Consider the following 20,727-nt stretch of genomic DNA (forward strand, 5'->3'; position numbering starts at 1 on the left):
CCGCGCAAAAAGACCGTATGAATTAAACAAACTGTGCAAGACAGACCTTACAAAATTTAAAAAACGGTGCAAAAAAGGCTGTGTAAAATAAAAGAAAAATTCGCAAAAAATGCAATTATGTAGAAGGAAAACTACCATGTGAAAACAGATTTACTAAAAAATTGATAATTTGCGCTAAAAAAAAAGCAAACTATACAAAAGCTAATTTAAAGCATAAGAATGCATTAAGTCAAACTGTTTTATATAACTTTCACAGCTGTGTTAAGTGTATCGTATAAAAGTAAATAAAACGTGGAAACAAACGCGTGAAAAAAGATCGCATAAAGAAACCCTAAGTGTACTTACAATAATTTATTACATGGTCACACTCGTTCCAAAGAATGCAGGGAAAAGAAAAACGAAATTCATTGTTAACATTACCTTCAGAACTAAAACATTAAAACATACAAAATTTAACAAGAAGGTAAAGTAACACAATTATCATAAGTCACTTGAGTTCAATTCTCAACTGTTTCAAGGCAATATTTTTTGCATACAACACTTTTATTAATTGTGTTAAAGGGATCCTCGTTTCTAAAATGATACATACTTGTTTACAAAAATAAACATTGTAAACGCCTTAACGAGAAAAATAGTTTAGTTCGGTGAAGAAATAGCTATATAGCTCCGAAATTATTATAACAACTGAAGCGCGCAAGAAAATCTCGAGAAAATCATTAATTTTCTTTTCTTTGAAGTTTTCTTTTAAAACTTCCTTAAAATTTTAATTGTTATAAACTTTACATTGTTTAAATCTTGAAGATTGGCATAAATTAAGAAGCCTTTACGATACAATACACATAATACTTAAAATACATCAATGTATTCATTTCCACAAACATTTTTAAATCTACTATTTTCCTTTTACAATACTATGTCCACAAAATTACTTGACAGAAACAAAAAAGAAACATAAAAATGATTTTAAATATTAATATTAAATATTATATTTTAATCAAGAAACATTATTTTCACGACCACTGTAATGAACCCAAGTAAGTGGAAGAATCTGTACTCAACATTATTTACCATAATAGTTTTTAATGTGAAATCATTGAAAGGTAAATTCGCATTGGACCTCTTCTTATAATCCTGAACCTTTTTGTAATTAGTGTCTCAATTTTCTACAAAGAAAATCATCTTTAGATCAAAAATTTGTGTTCTTGTCTCTGAGACAAATTTTAAGAACTCATAAATTTTGTCTAACAAGAATAACAATTTCGGAGTTATACTATAATATGTATCGATTGATCCCTGTTATCGTATTATCAGCCCAGAGAAGTATACGAGGGAAATATTGTAATTACAAGTTTATTCGCAATATATAGATATTATAATACTAACGATAAAATACATTATTTCATTGTTACTTGTAACAATGTACTTCAGTTTCAATGTATAATTATCTTCGTTATTTTTTATTTACAGGATGTCTATCTTCATGGCAATACCGCGATTTGCATATAATTTACCCAAATATGTATTAGGTCTGGGATAAATGAAAGCAAATAAAACAATAAATCAATATAATTTATAAGATTAACTTATTAAAATGATAACATGTTGGCAGCCCTATTTTGCAGTTTGAAACCTGCAGTAATATACAAGATGCACAATGGTATAAAACGTAAGATAGTGTGGGTGCATTATGTATTATGTATGAGTATGTACTTAAGTTACATGTACATTTTAGTTACAGAATTATTTAATTAATGATAGATTTTGTATAGCATAATTTAATTTTGTAGAATGGATGACATTGAATTATACTTAACCCTTTATGTCCTGAAGCTGTGAAACCAAATATACTTAACCCTTTGCACTCGGAAGGCGACTCTCAGTCACAATATCAAAATCTGATATTTAATGTTGAACTTAGTATAATACCCTGATACGTGAAATATTGGAATAAAATAGCTTTATTCCTCAAAGTATTGCTTGTGATTTCCCTTCGAGTTAGTTTCAAGGAATATCGTCTGCGCCTCGTCAGAAAATGTTAAATACTTCTAGTGAGAAACTTCCCAGTGCAAGGAGTTGAATTTTAAAAGAAATTTAAGTTAAAGAACGACTATACCCATTCATATCTTTACGATTGTAAACACTATATATACATATGTATACTTAACGGACATCACATCTGAACACTTTTGAAGTATTTGACAGATAGATAACGGTAAAAAGTAAACACGATATAATTCAGAACGCAAAGGGTTAAAATGTCTTTCTTCTTTGTGATCAGATAAATGTGGTACAAAACTTCATTGTAATGCAAGAAGTCTTTGGTGAAAGAAAGTTTCGTTGCATGCATTTCTTACTAAAGTTTTAGACGTTCCGTTTTATGTGTAGACATGTAGATGTTTGCTGCCATTAAAATTGTATTTTTATGTATGTCATATTTTCATTAATTTATTTATATTGTCTACATTAAGCACTTAATGATACTGCAGCCTAAATTTTTGCAAGAAACGAAACAAATATATGTATGCATGTGCACATGGTATATATGCATGTATGCGTGTATGTTACGTACGGTATGTATGTATGAATTTCTGTATAATGAAATAATATGTAAGTAATATGTCCATAGAGCTAAAATATCTAAACAAGATGTTAGCTTCAAAGAAAAGTGACATTAAGTAAACCCTTTAGTTTCATTATTTATTTTCAAAATACATTATACACCTTGCACCTAATTGTTCGTATTTTATTTTTTATTGCACATTTACATATTTTATTACTTATTTGAAAATTATTGACTAATTAATAGCAGCTTTGTGAATATTACGTCAACGTACTAATTTTTTAAATAAATACAAACTATTAGGATAACGGGGAAAAATCAACGTTATTATGGTGCAAACATTAGATCGAGTAACAGATATTAAATCTTATTAAGACTATGCTCAACTTGACTTGTATTTTACTATTTTGTACATACACAATTCGATTACATGTTGAATTTATTTCCTGGAAATTCTATATAAATTATACTGGTTTTATTTTCAACTTGTACGTAACAGTTATTACAATGATACACAGATTTAGCCATACAAATTTAGATAATATAACTAATTTTTATAATGTTAATATCCTTTTCACTCTCGTTATTTCCAATCGTTAGTTTCTATTTGATATCATTTAATTAGTTTATAAAGTGAAACCGTACTCGCAGTCTTTATAAATAATATGATACCATTCTGTGAATAAATTGGGTAACATACTACAATACTGTTACGAATATCTCTCAACATTACTATCCTAAAAAGTTTAAATCTCTAGTTCCGTCAAATACTAGAAAAAAAAAATCGTCGAACTGTAATTTATGTTTAAAAAATATGGGGATAAAAGTTTCTTTAAAAGAGTTTATTAATCAGGCTTTACTGCTAATAGTACGATTTAACACAAGAAATGTTTATCTCCTCAACTTTTTATTTCTGTAATTTTCATCCTTTACGGTTCTCGGTTTTTTTTTTGATTCAGTAACCAAAGAGCCACCAAAATATTTGCAATTGTTCAAATTTTAATATACAATATTTTTATATAAGGTTTGAAAAATACATAACAAATTGTACAGAAAAATGTAGAAATTGATACTACATACTTACCTATATAGGTACCCGATTAGCCCTATGAGGATTAATTTAACTATAGTTTAATATGGAATTTTATTAATTTATTCGACAACATTTGAGAAGTATTAAAATCGTACTAGATACAACTTATGTGACCATGATATTACAAGTAATTGTAACAAAAATTGATAAAATATATTACATATTTAAATGATATTCAAATCTGCCTCAATATAAGATTGCTAAAAATTAATGTTGAAAGTAACATGACGATTAAATATATGTTGGCTTCTAAACGGTTAATTATCATCATACTTGAAATAAGTTTTTTAACAGTTTTATGAGTAAAACATATGTTTAAAAAAATATTCGTTTTATTAACTGCTGAATTTAGTTTTAAAAATTTCTCACAAGATGCGTAATTAAACTCGAGCAATAATGAGTATAGTAGAAGACTTTGCTTCTGCTTGACAACGCTTCAAAAATGTTTTAATACAAATATAACACGATCATTGAACACTGCAGTTTTATTAATAATATAGATAAAATATTGAGTAACGTCGCCTAATATGGAACAACTCCTAATGTGGAACACCACAATACTTTGAGAAATAAATAGCTTGATGTGTTAGTTACCGTAAGAAACGCTTCATTACATAAGTGTTTCGTATTAGGAGCCATTTCTTCAATTTACTGTTTGACTTTATTTACATTTTTTTACAGTGGTTTCAAGGCATTTAAATTTTTCCATTGTTAGTGATCAGTGTATGAATGTATATTAATTTCTTCGTGTTTTGATGCAGATTTCAAAGGAAAAAAATGCATATCTCTCGTTTTAATAAGATTTTACAATCAGGTGTTCCATACCATTACCCTACTACCAAATAAAATTATGTTTCCTTTCACATTCTCAGAGCTAATACTAATTTCTCTTTTCATCTGACGAGTACACTCGCCGAACGCATCAAATTTCGGTTTTAACACTAAAACCACCGAGCAGTTGCACTGATTTATTTCCAATTTTGTATAAAAATTAGAACAATATGTTTCTTGAGATTCAAAGGGTCTCCTAGTTTTGTATTTCTGTACAAATACACAAATTTAATTTAAAATCTTTCAGAGAAACGTCTTCATAATTTAAACACTTGTAAAATAAAAATTCTAAAGTGGGTTAATTTGACTCGTCCGATAGTTTTAGTGTTAAAATGATATGGATACTCGACAAATGCAATTAACTGATTAATTATACCATGTTCCTTACCTTTGATGCTGTTTTCCGATAATTGAATAGTATTTTGTAATCACGCCCTTTTTGAATTTATCGATTCAATTGCACATTAGTATATTATTGTAATTATAGTGTATATTATAATATATAGTTATAACAATGTACTATTATGGTTCTCATCGCTATTGTTGAAGTGTGCGCTTTTGTCTATTTAAGGCTCGCATTAGACAATATATATATATATATATATACTCATTATTATAATTATATTCTATATTAATAATATTATATAATTATATATAATACAGTTATAATAATGAGTACCACACCATATAAAACACGTATTACTATAAGTGAAACTTATATAAATAACATTATGCTCGAGGTTTTGTTTCATCTTGAAAGTCTTTTTGTTTAATGAGTATAAATCGTATAAAAGCATGGTAAAAAAATAGTTTTGGTGTAAACTTTATATCGTAATAGTAATTATTAATTAAAATGAAAAAAATTCTTTGTTAGTGCTTCTTTTTGTTTATTCATTTTTCCGGTTTTCTCCGTATTTTACGATAATTACCTGAGCCACAAAGAAACAATCGAATATGTTTGGTCACAGAAGTGTCGTTATTTTGTAAGTTTCTACTGATCTTTATTTACTGAGAACTTTGAAACAGTATCGTAGTATTTATACTAATTTATGTATACATTTTCTCCATCCTATTCAATGTAAGTAGGTTTGTAATAAAATAATCTACAAGAAAGTCATGTTAGTTTGTTACCTAATTTGTATAGACACTGTATTAAATAGTGAAAAACATTATACCCATCAATATCATATATTGTCTTCATGTTATTTAATAGAAATTAATGAAAGCATTACTACTTATATAACAAAATGAAAATGAATACCAGAAGTATACGAGAACCTGAAAATATCGGACCTGGTTCCCAAAAATGTTCAAGATTTCTACAAGAATCGATATTCTCAAATGAGACGGGATTCGAGTAAACCTCGAAAAATTGATTGTCATTCCGAGATATGTTTCGGTAAGTATGACCATGGTTTTAAATTTTCGATCATTTAAACCTGGATTACACAAGCGTTTTACACGCCGTGTTTTCGTCGTTAAAATATAAACTGTATAATTTTCAATGCAAATAGCTACACGAGCGTTTAACAGCATGAAGTACGCTATTACAAAAGCTAAAATCTAAAAGTACACAGAACAAGGGGAATCGGTTGCGGACTCCACCTCGGTCCTTCCAGGAGACAAAGTAGCCGAGCCTCCACGTCCCCGGGATTCGGTAAACATAAAAACCCACTCTGCGTAGAAACCAAATTCGACATTAATGTTTGTTACATTTCACTTCATCGTATTTTATTCCGTCTGCTTTCTTCATCACGTGGCTCGACCAATAACGTCAACTGTTGATCTATAGCTATTGACACGAGCATTCTAAGTGGGAGTCCCCTTGCCCCGGTGACTTTTTAGCTTTTGGTTAGGTCTTGGTTATCTTTTTATCTTTATATTTTAATACATTATACATACATTATACAATACATATACATTTTATATACAATTTTAAAGTTTCACTATATTGAAACAAATTACTATACAACTATATTCATCAAATTAAAGTTGTTTAAACTCAGCCGCAACTCCTTTCCACTCTTCTTCATTTCTGGAGTACTAAATAAATAAGTTAGTAGTAACATGAAACAAAATTAAAGTTAACTGTTTATACTTTTTATAATTAATAGATTTATTTGAGTTAGCTTTTTTCTATAATTTTAAATTGTTTCTTTTAGGACATGCCAAGCGTCTCCGATTCCTCGGAATGTATTCCCACAGAAACTCCGCACAGTGGTGCAAAAAAAAGGAGACGGAATACAGAATCGGACGACTTCATGGACCTAGCGATGAAAACGTTGAAGAGCTACATTAATATAGCTCTGGAGGCTAAGAATGGGTTCGGCAATTTTGGTAAAAAAAATTATGCATAATTTGCGCTCGTTAAACGAGTATATAACGAGGCCATAATTGTCGAAAAAATTATCAGCAATGTGATTTATTATGCTAAGTTAAATAAATTAATCGAAGATACTAATATAAACCTAGATCAATGACCACCGCTTGTCCTCCTCCTTCCCCTCCTTTTCTCCATTCTTGTCACAAATTTCCACTTACATGCCACATAATCCGAACATCAGCTAAATTCAACATTTCAACAATATGTATACATATTTTTATAATATGTACTTATAAATACAATTTAGATTTTGGAATTAGTTTTACATATATTTTTTAAATATAATTTGTATTACAATTTCGTATATAATTTTACCTTCGAGTACTCCTCCTTTAATGCAGCATGTATGACTGTGCAAACTTCGGGGATTATTCTACCCAATAACTTAGGAGAAATAGCACAACTGTATTTCAAGTCTTCGTAGCTTTTTCCAGTTACCAAAAACCGCAATGTCCCCACAAATCTCTCGTTATTTCTAGTCATAAGGTACCCAGCCCTCCCTTCAGAAAGAGTTATGTAGATAAAGAGAAACTAAAAGAAAAACTGACTAACTGGGAGATGATCCCTCTATCCCCGGATAAGGATTCTAGGAAATAGGCAGACGATACTGTGGTCAGGTTGCAGGACGCAATTTGACCAAACTTGGACCCCGCTGCCTATTCACCTCGGAAATAAACCCACTAACACCTGGTGGAATGAGTGAATTGCGAGCGTTCGTAAACTTACTAATATCTGGAGACGAGTGTTGACTACTGCCAGAACAAAGAAGCGGCCGAAGGAAGTGATCTCTTTACTCTGTAGCGAGGCAATTTATTTTGGAATTTTCCGAAATACACTTTCTCCAGCCAGGGTTTTTCCGGCCAGCCACGCGGACACTTTCTCCGGGATTTTCGCGCCCTTTTCACACGCGCTTTTCCTCCCGCGCTTTTGGGGTTCGCGTGGCTTCCTTCCTGTCCTTGCCTAAGGACAGGAGGGTATAACCCGGAAGACCGGCGGGACGAGCTCTCAGTTCTCAGTTATCCGTTCTCAACTGACAGTACACCGTCACTCTGTCACACTCAACCTCCCCAAGACGCTACATCGCCCGAACGCGAGTCAACCCTTTGTCGACCGCATGTTTTCAATTCATATACCGAACTCGGGCAGTTCCTTCCGCGTCACGATTAAAAGAGGTTGTTGACGCGCGGTGTCACAAACTGAAACACCGTTACGTCAATGGTCCTCTAAATTTTTCAAGGGATCGTAGCTCAAATAACTTTACGAAGCCATTAACCTTCAACAACCACCCTCAGCTGTTCGAGGATTAGCATTTTTACATTTTGGATATTTACTCTTTGCATGTTTTATTAAAGTTAAGGCGCTTCATACAGTTTTTTACCTGCTACGGTCGAGGCACGCGGAATTTCCATGATGTCACGCGAAGGTACTCTTGATACCTGCAGGTGACCGATGGACTTGGAGGCGGTCAACTTTCCGGTGACTGTCACCAATCAGGAAAAACGGCCTCCTCCCTATCCAAAACTTAGAACTCTAGGAGACAACCAATCCGTGTGTCTCATCCCCCGACGCTACCCTTACAGCAACCTATTTAAGGGTAGAACTTAGCACAAAACGCCGAATTTCTAATCAAGAGTTCCACGGAATTTCTAACTAAGAGTTCCATACCTAAAACACATCGACGGAATCTCTAACCAGGAGTTCCACCAACACAACGCATCGACGGAATATCTACCGAAGAGTTCCACAAACAACACGAATCAACGGAATCTCTAACGAAGAATTCCACAACTCAACGTATCAACATCGATCCACTTACAACTCATCGAAAATCTCATTATTTCATTCAGGCTCAGCATCACTAATCTGAAACTGAGCCAGAGCATTCGCTGTAACTAACTGCGATGCTCAACAGAGGTGTTATCGAGAGACCGCGAATTCTCGTTCACTAGTGCGTCGCGCTCTCCCCATACGTAACCACCTCAGAGGAATGATGAAAGAACTACTATACACTATACAGAAACTGAATCGGAGAATGGCGGAGGTCTCGATAGGCGAGCCCTTCTGCACGGAGCCTCCACTAGTGGCAGAACACCATAATGTAGGGTTTTTCCCAGATGAGTGAAAGTTGGAATGAGTCAGAGTGGATGTTGTAAATCACTGAACGGATAAGGACGTATGCCTGCAAAACGGTTTGGGAAAACGTGGAGTGTGAATGAAGAGCGTTGAGGACAGAGTGGGTGTTTTCGGGTGACCTGGGTTTATTGCCTAGGAATTTTGCGTGGCTCAGGGTAACGAGTGAGTGAGTGACTGAGTGTAAAAAAGGATGAAAGAAAAGGGAAAGACAACGAGGATGGGGACAGGAAAAACTTGAAGAAGTTGGCGAGTAACCCTGAGCGAGCGGCGTGTTTTCTTTTTAGCGAGTCAGCCAGTTATATTGAAATAAAGTGTTTCTCAGATTTTTGTTATTGTTACCCAGTGAGTATACTTTTTCTTTTTTTTTATTCCCTACCGCGGCAACACGTGGGATTTTTAATAAATAAATCTGTCGTGCTAGAAGGCGATCTCTCCAAATTTGTAATAGGAGATCCGGTTGAGCGCCTGGCACGACACGGGACTGTTTTCTTTAAGAATTGCTTAAAGCACGTAGCCCGATGGTGGACCATAAATTAAGTGTCCCATCGCTGGCTGCACTCAGTCACAGCCGAACCATCGCGTAGAATAGATCTTGTATTTTAAACCGTATCTCAATAAACGTACTCTTTATTTTCCTATAGCAATTTTACTGTTTTTGCCCACTACACCTCTTATACAAACCTCAAAATTACTACAAAATTCTACAAATTGGGGGCTCAGCCGGGATCGTGTGTACGAAGTACGTGGTGAGAGTCAGTGATGTAAGTGAGAACAGCGAGAAGAGGGGACTTTAAACATGAATTCAGGAGACTACAGCGTGCTCAGTGTGTGCCAACTCAAGGAGAAATTAAAAATGCTAGGGCAGAATTCCGTGAGCACCAAAGCAGAACTGGTTGCGCGATTGCTAATCGCTGACCCGAAAGGTTTGTGTCTGAAGGAGACTGAAGAACCAGAAGAAGGTGATACAAGCCCGCAAGCAGTAAAAGTGCAGGACGATGCTGGTCAACGGGTACTAACATGGGCACGGAAGGAAGCGGAGCTCGCTCGAAAAAAAATTAGAGCTGGCTCGTCGCGAGATTGAGTTGCTTAAACAGGTACGGAAGATGAGCACGTCCGAATATTCACCGAAAAATGAGGTGGGTGATAGTCCCCCCGTAGAATCGGCCACCGCAACATCGGCGATGCGGCAAGGAACCAGTGTTGCGATGGTGGCCGACGTCATGAGTCATTCTGATGGGGACGCGATACTGTTCGGACAATGGGAACGACAACTGCAACTGATGAGAAAATCGTATCAGCTGACGGAGAACGAAATCAGGATACTTCTTTGCTCCCGACTAAAGGGGAAGGCGTTGAAATGGTTCCATTCTAGGCCGGAATACATCATAACGCCGGTAGACATGCTGCTAGAGGAGATGCACCGTATGTTTAGTTCCCAACCGAATAAAACGCTACGACGAAGAGAATTTGAGAAGCGGCGCTGGATAGGAAACGAGCAGTTCGATGACTATTACCACGACAAGCTAATACTGGCAAATCAGGTACCCATGGACGAGGAGGAATTCTTGGAAGGCGTAATCGAGGGAATTGTGGATCCGATCTTACAAAACCAGGCGAGAATACAGGGATTCACGTCAAAATTGACCCTGTTTTTCGCATTCGAGAGGGTGATTCCCTAGCGAAGGATGGACACAGGTCGGATAAGAGAAAATACGAAGAGGTACACGGAGGGACCTGCTAGACACGGTACCTACCAGGGTACCGGAAGGAGAGGAGGCAGCGTGGAGACAAGGCCCAACATCAGGTACTGTAATTGCGGACGCAGGGAACACCGAGCAGCCGATTGCCCGATCAAGGACGGGGGAACAAAGTGCTTTAACTGCAGGGAATATTGACACATCTCTCTGCATTGTCCAAAAACGGAAGTAGCGGTCATGGAAGAGAGACAGGAACCACGGGGTGACCGGGAGAAATATGTAAAGTTAGTGGTCAGCGCGCACAATGTTTTTTAAACTTCAGATTTCAAAGATAATATGTACGCTTCGAGCGGCAAATTAATGGCACTCGAATATTTGGGGTTGGTGCAAATCAGTCCATACTTAATTTTAAAAATAAAATTTAATATTAAACTTAGTATTTTGGTACAGTGTTGTTGCACGAGCGTTTGTTTGATGCTTACTGCTCGATGAATTTACAAGAACTGATGAGTGTCGAAAAAATATTCCTAGCGGGACTTCAATGGTCTTTTATCTCAGGTATCGGTTAAGGTAAACAGTAATAAGGGATGGCCTGTAATCCCGTGATCTACCTGAAAAAAAAAATGGAAAATCCCAAAATTGTCAAGGTGATACATGTCTTTACTTCGGAAAGTATAATTTCTGTCTAACGGTCTCCTCGAACAATGATGCTTCCCAACATAGCTTGCATCTCGCCGGGAACCAAACATAACATCCGAAACATGTTGTTACAACGTAACAGTTGGTATCAATTAATAATAAGGATATAAACGCGTTAATCGATACGGGTAGTGATGTGACTCTAATGCGTTCCGACGCTTATGCCCGATTAGGTGTGCAGTTTGTTGTACGGCCAAACCAGATTCGTTTTAGCGGCATCGGATCCTGCACAAATTCCACGCTGGGAGAATTCGATACGACCATCCACATTGACGGCAAAATATATCCAATCAAAATTCATCTAGTTTCGGACTCTCTTATGAGATATAATCATATATTAGGAACAGATTTCCTAAATACAGTCGAATTAACTATAAAACACGGAAATATTAGTATTTGCGGAGCCAATACCCTAGATAATGATCTCCCACATGTATTCCAAATGGAAAATCATGACAAAACAAACGAAATAGACGTGTCACACATAAATAATAAAGAAATGAAACAATACATAGTGTCTCTTATAGAAAATTATACTGCCAATAAGATTCCCGACGTCGGAATAGAAATGAACATTATTCTGAAAGAGAAGAAACCGGTCTATCAGCGAGCGAGGCGCTTATCGTTGTCGGAACGGGAAGAAGTAAACGAGCACATACGAGAATGTATCCGAATGTTACCCGATAGTATAATTCAACCATCAAATTCTGATTTCGCGAGTCTCGTGGTGTTAGTGAAATAAGGACGGTTCATCAAGACTTTGCGTAGATTATCGTCAACTAAATAGAAAAATATTCCGGGATCGTTATCCGCTTCCATTAATAGACGATCAAGTAGATTCTTTGCAGGATGCGATGGTATTTAGTACGTTAAACCTAAAAAATAAGTTTTTCCACGTCCCTATAAGAAAAGAAAACCGGAAATATACCGCAATCATAGTTCCCGATGGTCATCTCGAGTTTCTAAAAGTGCCATTTAGTCTGTGTAACTCACCATCCGTGTTTCAGAAATATGTAAATGCAGTATTCCGAGACTTGATAGACAGCAAAACAGTTCTAATTTATTTAGATGACCTGATAATCCCATCTATAGATATTGAAACAGGAATAGCAAAGCTACAAAAGGTGTTACGCACCGCCAGCGAGAACGGTTTAATAATCAATTGGGCAAAATGTCGGTTTTTACAAGCAAAGGTAGAATTCTTAGGATATATAATGGAAAATAGAACCATAAAACCCTCCGAACATAAGACCGAAGCCGTAGCTAAATTTCCCACGCCGACCACTGTCAAACAGGTACAAAGCTTTTTGGGACTGACCGGTTACTTCAGGAAATTCATACCCAATTATTCAATTGTGGCGGCCGAAAAGCTGCCTTACGCCACTGGATTTCCTCGCTATTCTTTTCCCGTTAACGCTGTCCTTCCGCGCGAGTCTGTTTCGTGTCATCGCACATTTGGCGACCAGACCCGCGCGGGCCCTCGAATTTTCCGAAGGTTTCCCAGGCCTCGCACGGAACTGCCCAGTTCGAGGGGCAGGCCCTTGCAGGTCTGGAAACTTTCACCGTTCTTACGACACTCTTGTTTACTTGTCTGTTCACCATCACCCTTCTTCTTCTTCTCTGTCTTTTGGATCTTTCCTCTCTTCCTCGTTTTTCTTCTCTGTCTTTTGAATCGTTTCTCCCTTTCTCGTTTTTCTCCTACTCTCCTATCTTTCTGTCCTTCTTTAGAGGAATATATATTTTCCGGGGAGAGTTTAGGAGGTCTCACTTTTTCTTCACCCGCGTTCGACGTCACCAGGAACCTCCGCGACACCGACCTCTGGCAAACTGTGTTGAGGGCCGTACTTCACCAATCGTCTTCGGTTTAACTTCTCCGAACGCTCCACAAATTGGTGACCCCGACGTGATTCGGTGTGCGCGATATTCAACTCGAGTTCGTGAAGTAATTGACGTTCGATTTCCCGCTTTATCACGCGTATGAACCAAAGCGATCATCGTACTTTAAGGATGACGGATCCAAATACAAACGGACCAAATATGTCCACGGGTGTTTCAGCGACCGTGGACCGCGTCGCGGTTCGGGTACCGGAATTCTGTCCGTCAGACCCGGAGATGTGGTTCGCGATGACCGAGCGCAGTTTCGAGGCCTCCGGGGTAACGACGGAGAGGACGAAGTTCGGGTACGTCCTCGGCGCATTAAACTCGCGTTATGCCGCGGAAGTGCGCGATATTATAATGAATCCACCGGCGGCAGAACCGTATCAAAAATTGAAAGCTGAACTTATCCGGCGGTTAAGCTCGTCGCAAGAGCAAAAGACGCGACGCTTACTGGAACTGGAAGAAATCGGGGACCGTAAGCCGTCGCAGTTCCTGCGGCACCTGCGAGAGTTAGCGGGAAATTCCATAGCGGATAACATATTGCGGACGCTGTGGCTAGGTCGGTTACCGATCAACCTGCAAGGCATCCTGGCGACGCAACGGGACACCGAGCTGGACAAGGTGGCCGAACTGGCGGACGCGGTAGCAAAGACGCTGGCCCCGCGGTCCCACGTAGCCGAGGCCGCAACTCACAGCGTACCCCCCGCATACGGCGCCGGTCCCACACCAACCGACCAGAGCCTTGAGTCGTTGCTCAACGTAAAGATGGCCCAACTTGCGCTATCGCTCCGGCAGGATATATCGGCTATCCGGCATGAATTCAGAGCGGAGGAGCGGCCCCCACGCCGAGGGTGGCAACGGCGCCCCAGATCCGTCTCTCGTCGGCGATGGCGTTCGTCCTCACGATCCGTGGAGCGGAGCGACGAGGGACGAGATTACCAGGGAAAATGCTGGTACCACTGGCGGTTCGGCACGAACGCGCGGCGATGCGAGCTGCCCTGCAACTGGTCGACCCAGGGAAACGACCAGGGAAATCGTTGATGACGGCCAACGATTCCAAAACAGCGTCACGCCGTCTGTTTGTCACGGATGTCAGGACCAAGACGCGATTCCTGGTCGACACGGGAGCCGACCTTTGCGTTTTTCCGCGGCGATTCTTGCGCGGACCGCGAGAAAAGTCGACATACGAGCTGACCGCGGCGAACGGAACGACCATTGCTACATACGGCATGGTAACGCTCACCCTGAACCTCGGCTTGCGTCGAGAATTCACGTGGAGGTTCGTGGTAGCGGAGGTCACAAAACCCATCATTGGAGTGGATTTTTTGGCCCACTTCAATCTGATGGTAGACATCCGCAACCATCGACTGATCGACCCCACGACCTCTCTGTCTACGCGAGGCCGGCCAGTCAGCAGCGAAGCACCTTCCGTCAAGACGGTGGCGGGAGGATCGGTCTACCACGAGCTCCTCGTCAGGTTCCCGGAGATCACTCGACCTGGGGGAATGCCGGCCGTCGTCAAGCACACGACGGTACACCACATCAGGACGACTACCGGACCACCTGTTTCCAGTCGACCACGTAGGCTGGCTCCGGACAGGCTTGAAGCAGCTAAAAAGGAGTTCGAGCTCATGATGAGGATGGGCATCGCGCGTCCGTCCAGGAGTTGCTGGTCCTCCCCGCTACACATGGTCCCGAAGAAAGGAGAAGACGCATGGAGGCCCTGCGGCGATTACAGGGCACTAAATGCGAGATCCATTCCGGACCGTTACCCTGTGCGGCATATCGAAGATTTTGCGCAAAATCTCCAGGGTAAGAGCGTATTTTCGACCATCGATTTAATGCGTGCGTACCATCAGATCCCGGTCACCCCCGAAGACATTGCGAAAACGGCAATCACAACGCCGTTCGGCCTATTCGAATTCCCGTTCATGGCCTTCGGATTACGTAACGCCGCTCAATCGTTTCAGCGGTTTATAGACGAGGTTCTTCGCGGATACGACTTTTGCTACGCGTATATCGACGACATTCTCGTCGCATCAGAATCACGGGAACAACACCTCCAGCATTTACAAATGTTGTTTGAGCGGCTTAGAGATCACAGTATCGTTATAAACCCCGCGAAATGCAATTTTGGTAAGGACGCGGTAGAATTCCTAGGGTATCGGGTTTCGGAAGACGGGACACAACCTCTACCCGGTAAGGTGGAGGCAATCAGAGCGTTCCCACTTTCAAAGACGGCCAAGGATCTGCGGCAGTTTTTGGGGATGTTGAATTTTTACCGTCGATTCATCCCTAACGCTGCGCAGAGCCAGGCCCCTTTAAACGACCTGCTCGCGGGTAATATAATGGGTAAAACACCGGTACCCTGGACGGTAGAAGCGCGGCAGGCATTTGACACCTGCAAAAACGATTTAGCGGCGGCTACATTATTATCACATCCCAAACCCAACGCACCGTTAGCGCTTACCTGCGACGCCTCCGATTACACGGTCGGGGCCGTCCTGCAACAGCGCATCGGCAACGACTGGCAACCATTAGCGTTTTTTTCAAAAAAGTTAACTTCAGCAGAGCATAAATACGGCGCATACGACCGCGAGCTACTTGCCATATACCTGAGCATAAAACATTTTAGACACATGGTCGAGGGTAGAACCTTTGCCATTTTTACCGACCATAAACCAATCACATTTGCGTTTAAACAAAAGCTAGACAAATGTTCCCCAAGACAATTCAGGCACCTCGATTTCATAGCACAATTCACAACAGATATCCGGCATGTATCCGGAAAAGATAATGTCGTTGCCGATGCGTTGTCGAGGATTGAGACCGTACAGACACCGCTGGATTACGAAGAATTAGCGCAGTCACAGGCCCACGATCCCGAAATCCAGCGGTTTCTGTACGCGGAATCGGGTCTACAATTACGCAAAATCAGATTACCTGGCTCGACTACGGAAGTGTTTTGCGACGTTTCGACAAACGCAGCAAGGCCCTTCCTCACTCCTCCGTTTAGGCACACCGCGTTCACCGTTACGCACGGATTAGCCCATCCAGGCATCAATGCGACGGTCAACCTCATGACTCAACGTTATGTTTGGCCGTCGATTAAAAAGGATGTACGCCGGTGGACGCGGTGTTGCATTCAATGTCAGAAAACAAAAGTCACACGGCACGTAGCATCCGAGCTGAGCCCTTTTGTTCCACCTACTGCGAGGTTCGAAAACATCCATATAGACATTGTGATTCTACCAATTTCCGAAGGGTTCAGGTATTGCCTCACGTGCGTAGACAGATTCACGCGTTGGCCTGAGGCGTTTCCCATGGCAGATCAGGAGGCCTCAACCGTAGCTCGAACGTTTTATGACGGTTGGATAGCACGCTTCGGTGTTCCGCTACGGATTACTACAGATCAGGGAAGACAATTCGAAGCTAAAATATTTGCCGCACTTAATCAACTAACCGGCACAAAACATTTGCGCACAACAGCATACCACCCTTCGGCCAACGGAATGGTAGAAAGGTTCCACAGGCAACTCAAAGCCGCTATCCGTTGCCACGAGACAAATCGATGGACAGAAATTCTTCCGTCGGTCTTGCTCGGGATCCGAGCCGCGTGGAAAGACGATTTGCGGGCAACGTCGACCGAATTAGTATACGGCGAAACGGTACGATTGCCCGGCGAATTTTTGACCACGTGCCCATTAGAGAGGGGAGAAAATGACAGGGATTTTGTAAACAACCTCCGCAGTCATTTTGCCAAAATGGGCCCGAGAGATGGTACGCACCATACCGCGAAACGCACCTTCGTTTTCAAAGATTTAAACACAAGTTCACATGTTTTCGTGCGGACCGATGCAACTAAACCAATTTTACAGCCGTCATACGAAGGCCCGTATGCGGTAGTACATCGAGGCCCGAAAACCTTCGTGCTTAACATTAAAGACAAACACATCACAGTAACCATAGACAGGTTAAAGCCCGCGTACGTTTTGGCAGAAAACGGTTCTGGCCAAGAAGATACACAACCTTCCGATCCACCAGCGACTACAGCAAGCGTGCCCCTCATTATACCGCACACACAGCGCGTTACCCGTTCTGGCAGGCGTGTGCGTTTTCCGGAACGTTTCCAGGCGGGCCTCCGATAAGTCACAAGCGAGTGACGCTCTACGAACGCCATATTGTACCGGGCGTAGTGCGAAACGGGTACCTAGAGCAAATTATGTTTAATTGTAGTGTACCAGCGATCGCGATAACACCCTAACCATGGGTAATCGCATTTAGCAATAAGTACCACACTGCGTGCGTTCCATATTCCTTTTTTTTGTTTTCGTAATTAAGTCAATTACTGGCAGGGGGGTAATGTGGCGGCCGAAAAGCTGCCTTACGCCACTGGATTTCCTCGCTATTCTTTTCCCGTTAACGCTGTCCTTCCGCGCGAGTCTGTTTCGTGTCATCGCACATTTGGCGACCAGACCCGCGCGGGCCCTCGAATTTTCCGAAGGTTTCCCAGGCCTCGCACGGAACTGCCCAGTTCGAGGGGCAGGCCCTTGCAGGTCTGGAAACTTTCACCGTTCTTACGACACTCTTGTTTACTTGTCTGTTCACCATCACCCTTCTTCTTCTTCTCTGTCTTTTGGATCTTTCCTCTCTTCCTCGTTTTTCTTCTCTGTCTTTTGAATCGTTTCTCCCTTTCTCGTTTTTCTCCTACTCTCCTATCTTTCTGTCCTTCTTTAGAGGAATATATATTTTCCGGGGAGAGTTTAGGAGGTCTCACTTTTTCTTCACCCGCGTTCGACGTCACCAGGAACCTCCGCGACACCGACCTCTGGCAAACTGTGTTGAGGGCCGTACTTCACCAATCGTCTTCGGTTTAACTTCTCCGAACCCTCCACACAATTATAGCTAGACCCTTAACGGATTCGTTAAAGGCCGATGAGAGGTTCCGTTTCGAAACAGAGCAGGATTTGGCCATACGTCGAAGCTGTTTGTCGACTTCAATAAGGGGACGCTTCTCCACGTGGGCTCCCCGCAGGCAGAAGTCGAGGCGTGGCAGTATAAAGGCTGCTCCTTCTGCCACGGGGCCAAGAGGGAGCGGTCGACGGCCTGCAGATCCTGGACCAGCTCGTCGATCACCAGCAGTGAAGTTTGGCGAACCTGAAACCCGGTGGGAACGCCCAGGTGTTCGTAGGGCTCGCCGGCTGCCAGGGCGCACATTTGCTGACCCTGGATGGTGAAGCGACTGGCACGGATCCCGCGCGGCCCCCTACCACGATGGTGGAGGGTCGCGCATTTTGCGGGATTAAACCGCAATCCAATGCCACTCGCCGCAGCATCTACTGCCTTCAGCAGCGTTTCCATCCCCTCTGGGGTGTCCGCGATTAACGCAAGATCATACGCGTACGCCAGGACACTGTGCCGATGGCCGTGCAGCGTGTACCCCGACTCATCTTTTGATGTCTTTAATATGTTGATCAGGGGAGTCGAATCATAATCACTGAAAAATCCTAATGTTTTTAGAAGTACAATATTCAAATCAAAGTTTGGCCCCATGTTACCCCCCCCACGTACCAATTTAAGAAGGTCTTTGCAGTCGTGACCTAAGCTGCTAACTCCTCTCCATGAAATTTAACTTTCAAGTTTTTGTATTCGTCCTCAAACACGCCTTCGTCCCAATCTTTCTCGACACCACTTGTGGTAAAAGTGGTATCAAGCATAGACTCCAATCGATTTTGAAACGATTCGCTCATTCTGTCTGTTCAAGAATCTCCAAGATTTCAAGTTAGAAATGACTTTTGTAGATAGTCAATCCGGATAGAGAGGGACACAGCTTTATTTGTTTCTGTTCTCTCCATCGCTTCTCGGCCTTATGGCTAAGATCTGTTCTTATCAGCTTAATATATGATACACTCCGCATCGCGGAGTCAGAATATTAACCTGATTTTTGGAGTCAGGAGGATCGCTGGGGCTCGCTCCACTTCCGCCGCGAGTAGGTCCGGCACTGCAGTGCCGCCGGAAACGGCTCAATTAGCGCTGCTAATTAGAACTTTTATATTTTTTTCGCCTGCTGGACCGACTCGGGACTCCGAAAAATAAGCCCCAATATTCTGGCTCCGCGATAAGTACCCGAAATACGCGGTAAATTAACCCGCCGCGGATACTGCGCAACAGTGCGGGCCGAGTTGCGATCGGGCGTGTGCGCGGCAAGGTCTGTACACGATCAGTGCTCGAGGTGTTGTGCGGTGAAGTGTGAGTGCCTTCGCCGCGGGACCGGATCGAGCCTGCGCGGGAGTACACCTGCGCCACCCACCTGCGCGGGAGGACAACGTGCGCCGACCACCTGCGCCGCCCACGCATCCTGCTTCCGAGGGCAGCCGAGGGAGAAGACGACCAGGGTCTCTACTGAGGACTTAGAGGGTCTATCGTGAGGGTCCAGGACTTCAAATAGGACGACTACCATCCCTAGCCTACCTGGACAACCCTGGTCTTCCTCTACGTGGGTCAACTTCCAACACCGCAACGACCCACCAGGACTTGGTCATCGACAACGCCGACGGGAAGGACGGCTCGCCTGATCCACGTCTACCACCGCTGGATCAGGAATCAGGAGCGAGGTGTTATTCCCCTCGGAGAGCGCTCCTGCATCGCTGGACTCCTGCGCCGAGTGAGTCTCTCTTTTCTTTCTATCCCCCCGGCAGTGAGGAGGGTAACGCAGCCGGTCTCCAGCCGTCTGCGGTGCTCGAATCATCATCGGTAGTCCTCTACCTTACCCCTACGCGTCCACCCGCTCCTCCGATCGCTCCCATCCGTTGAGGTGTGTCAACGGACCGGGACGCGTGAGGTCCGAGTCGAGTGGCGCCTCCACTTCCTATATCCTCTCAGTCACCGCCTGCGTGGAGGCTGACTCCACTCACCCGTTAGTGAGTGGACGTCAGGTCGGCCCGCTTGCGGTGCAACCCCCGTGCAGTCCTCGGTGGAGTGGGCGATTCCGTCGTTCTTCCTCTATCGAGATCGCTGCACTCCTCCGTAACCGCTTCCTGTTAATTTCCCTATCGACTGCCACGTCGGAGGCTGTCATTTTTCCAGACAGTCTTCGACACCGGACTTAGTGCCGGCGGAGTCAGTAGGGTGTTAGTGCGTGGCGGTATTCCTACTGTCGCTTTCGGACTTAGTTTTCTCTTCTCTTCCTCTGTTATTCCCACTCTGTCTATCTTCCCCGTTTCGCCTCGCTGTGGCACTTAGAAATATTTGCCACAGCAACTCTGTCTATTTCTTCTACTGTCCCACTCGTAGCGTAGGACGTAGTCTTAAGAGCGATGCAGGACCGCGGTGATAGTGCGTCAGTCACCTCCTGCACTACCGAGGGGAGTAATAATCTCGCCCTGGTAATAGAGTTTCCCTTCCCGGCGGAGTTCCGATGCCCTGCCTACTTCGGTGTCCCCGGGATCAGGAT

At 42.3% G+C, this 20,727-nt stretch overlaps 1 protein-coding gene and 1 pseudogene across 1 annotated transcript in view; both read left to right on the top strand.

The window, feature by feature from the left end:
- Positions 1-5,883, top strand: part of LOC116433303 (sphingomyelin phosphodiesterase) — a 100,765-nt gene extending 94,882 nt beyond the window's left edge. The window contains exon 11 of the mRNA XM_031991558.2: positions 1,468-5,883. Within this exon, the coding sequence (XP_031847418.1) occupies positions 1,468-1,537 (70 nt within the window). The 3' untranslated portion in view covers positions 1,538-5,883. The remainder of the gene's footprint in view (positions 1-1,467) is intronic.
- A 13,244-nt stretch (positions 5,884-19,127) lies between these two features.
- LOC116435009 (U2 spliceosomal RNA) lies at positions 19,128-19,306 on the top strand (annotated as a pseudogene).
- The last annotated feature ends 1,421 nt before the right edge of the window (positions 19,307-20,727 follow it).

This window comes from Nomia melanderi, chromosome 1, assembly GCF_051020985.1.
Source record: "Nomia melanderi isolate GNS246 chromosome 1, iyNomMela1, whole genome shotgun sequence".
NCBI classification, from domain to species: domain Eukaryota; kingdom Metazoa; phylum Arthropoda; class Insecta; order Hymenoptera; family Halictidae; genus Nomia; species Nomia melanderi.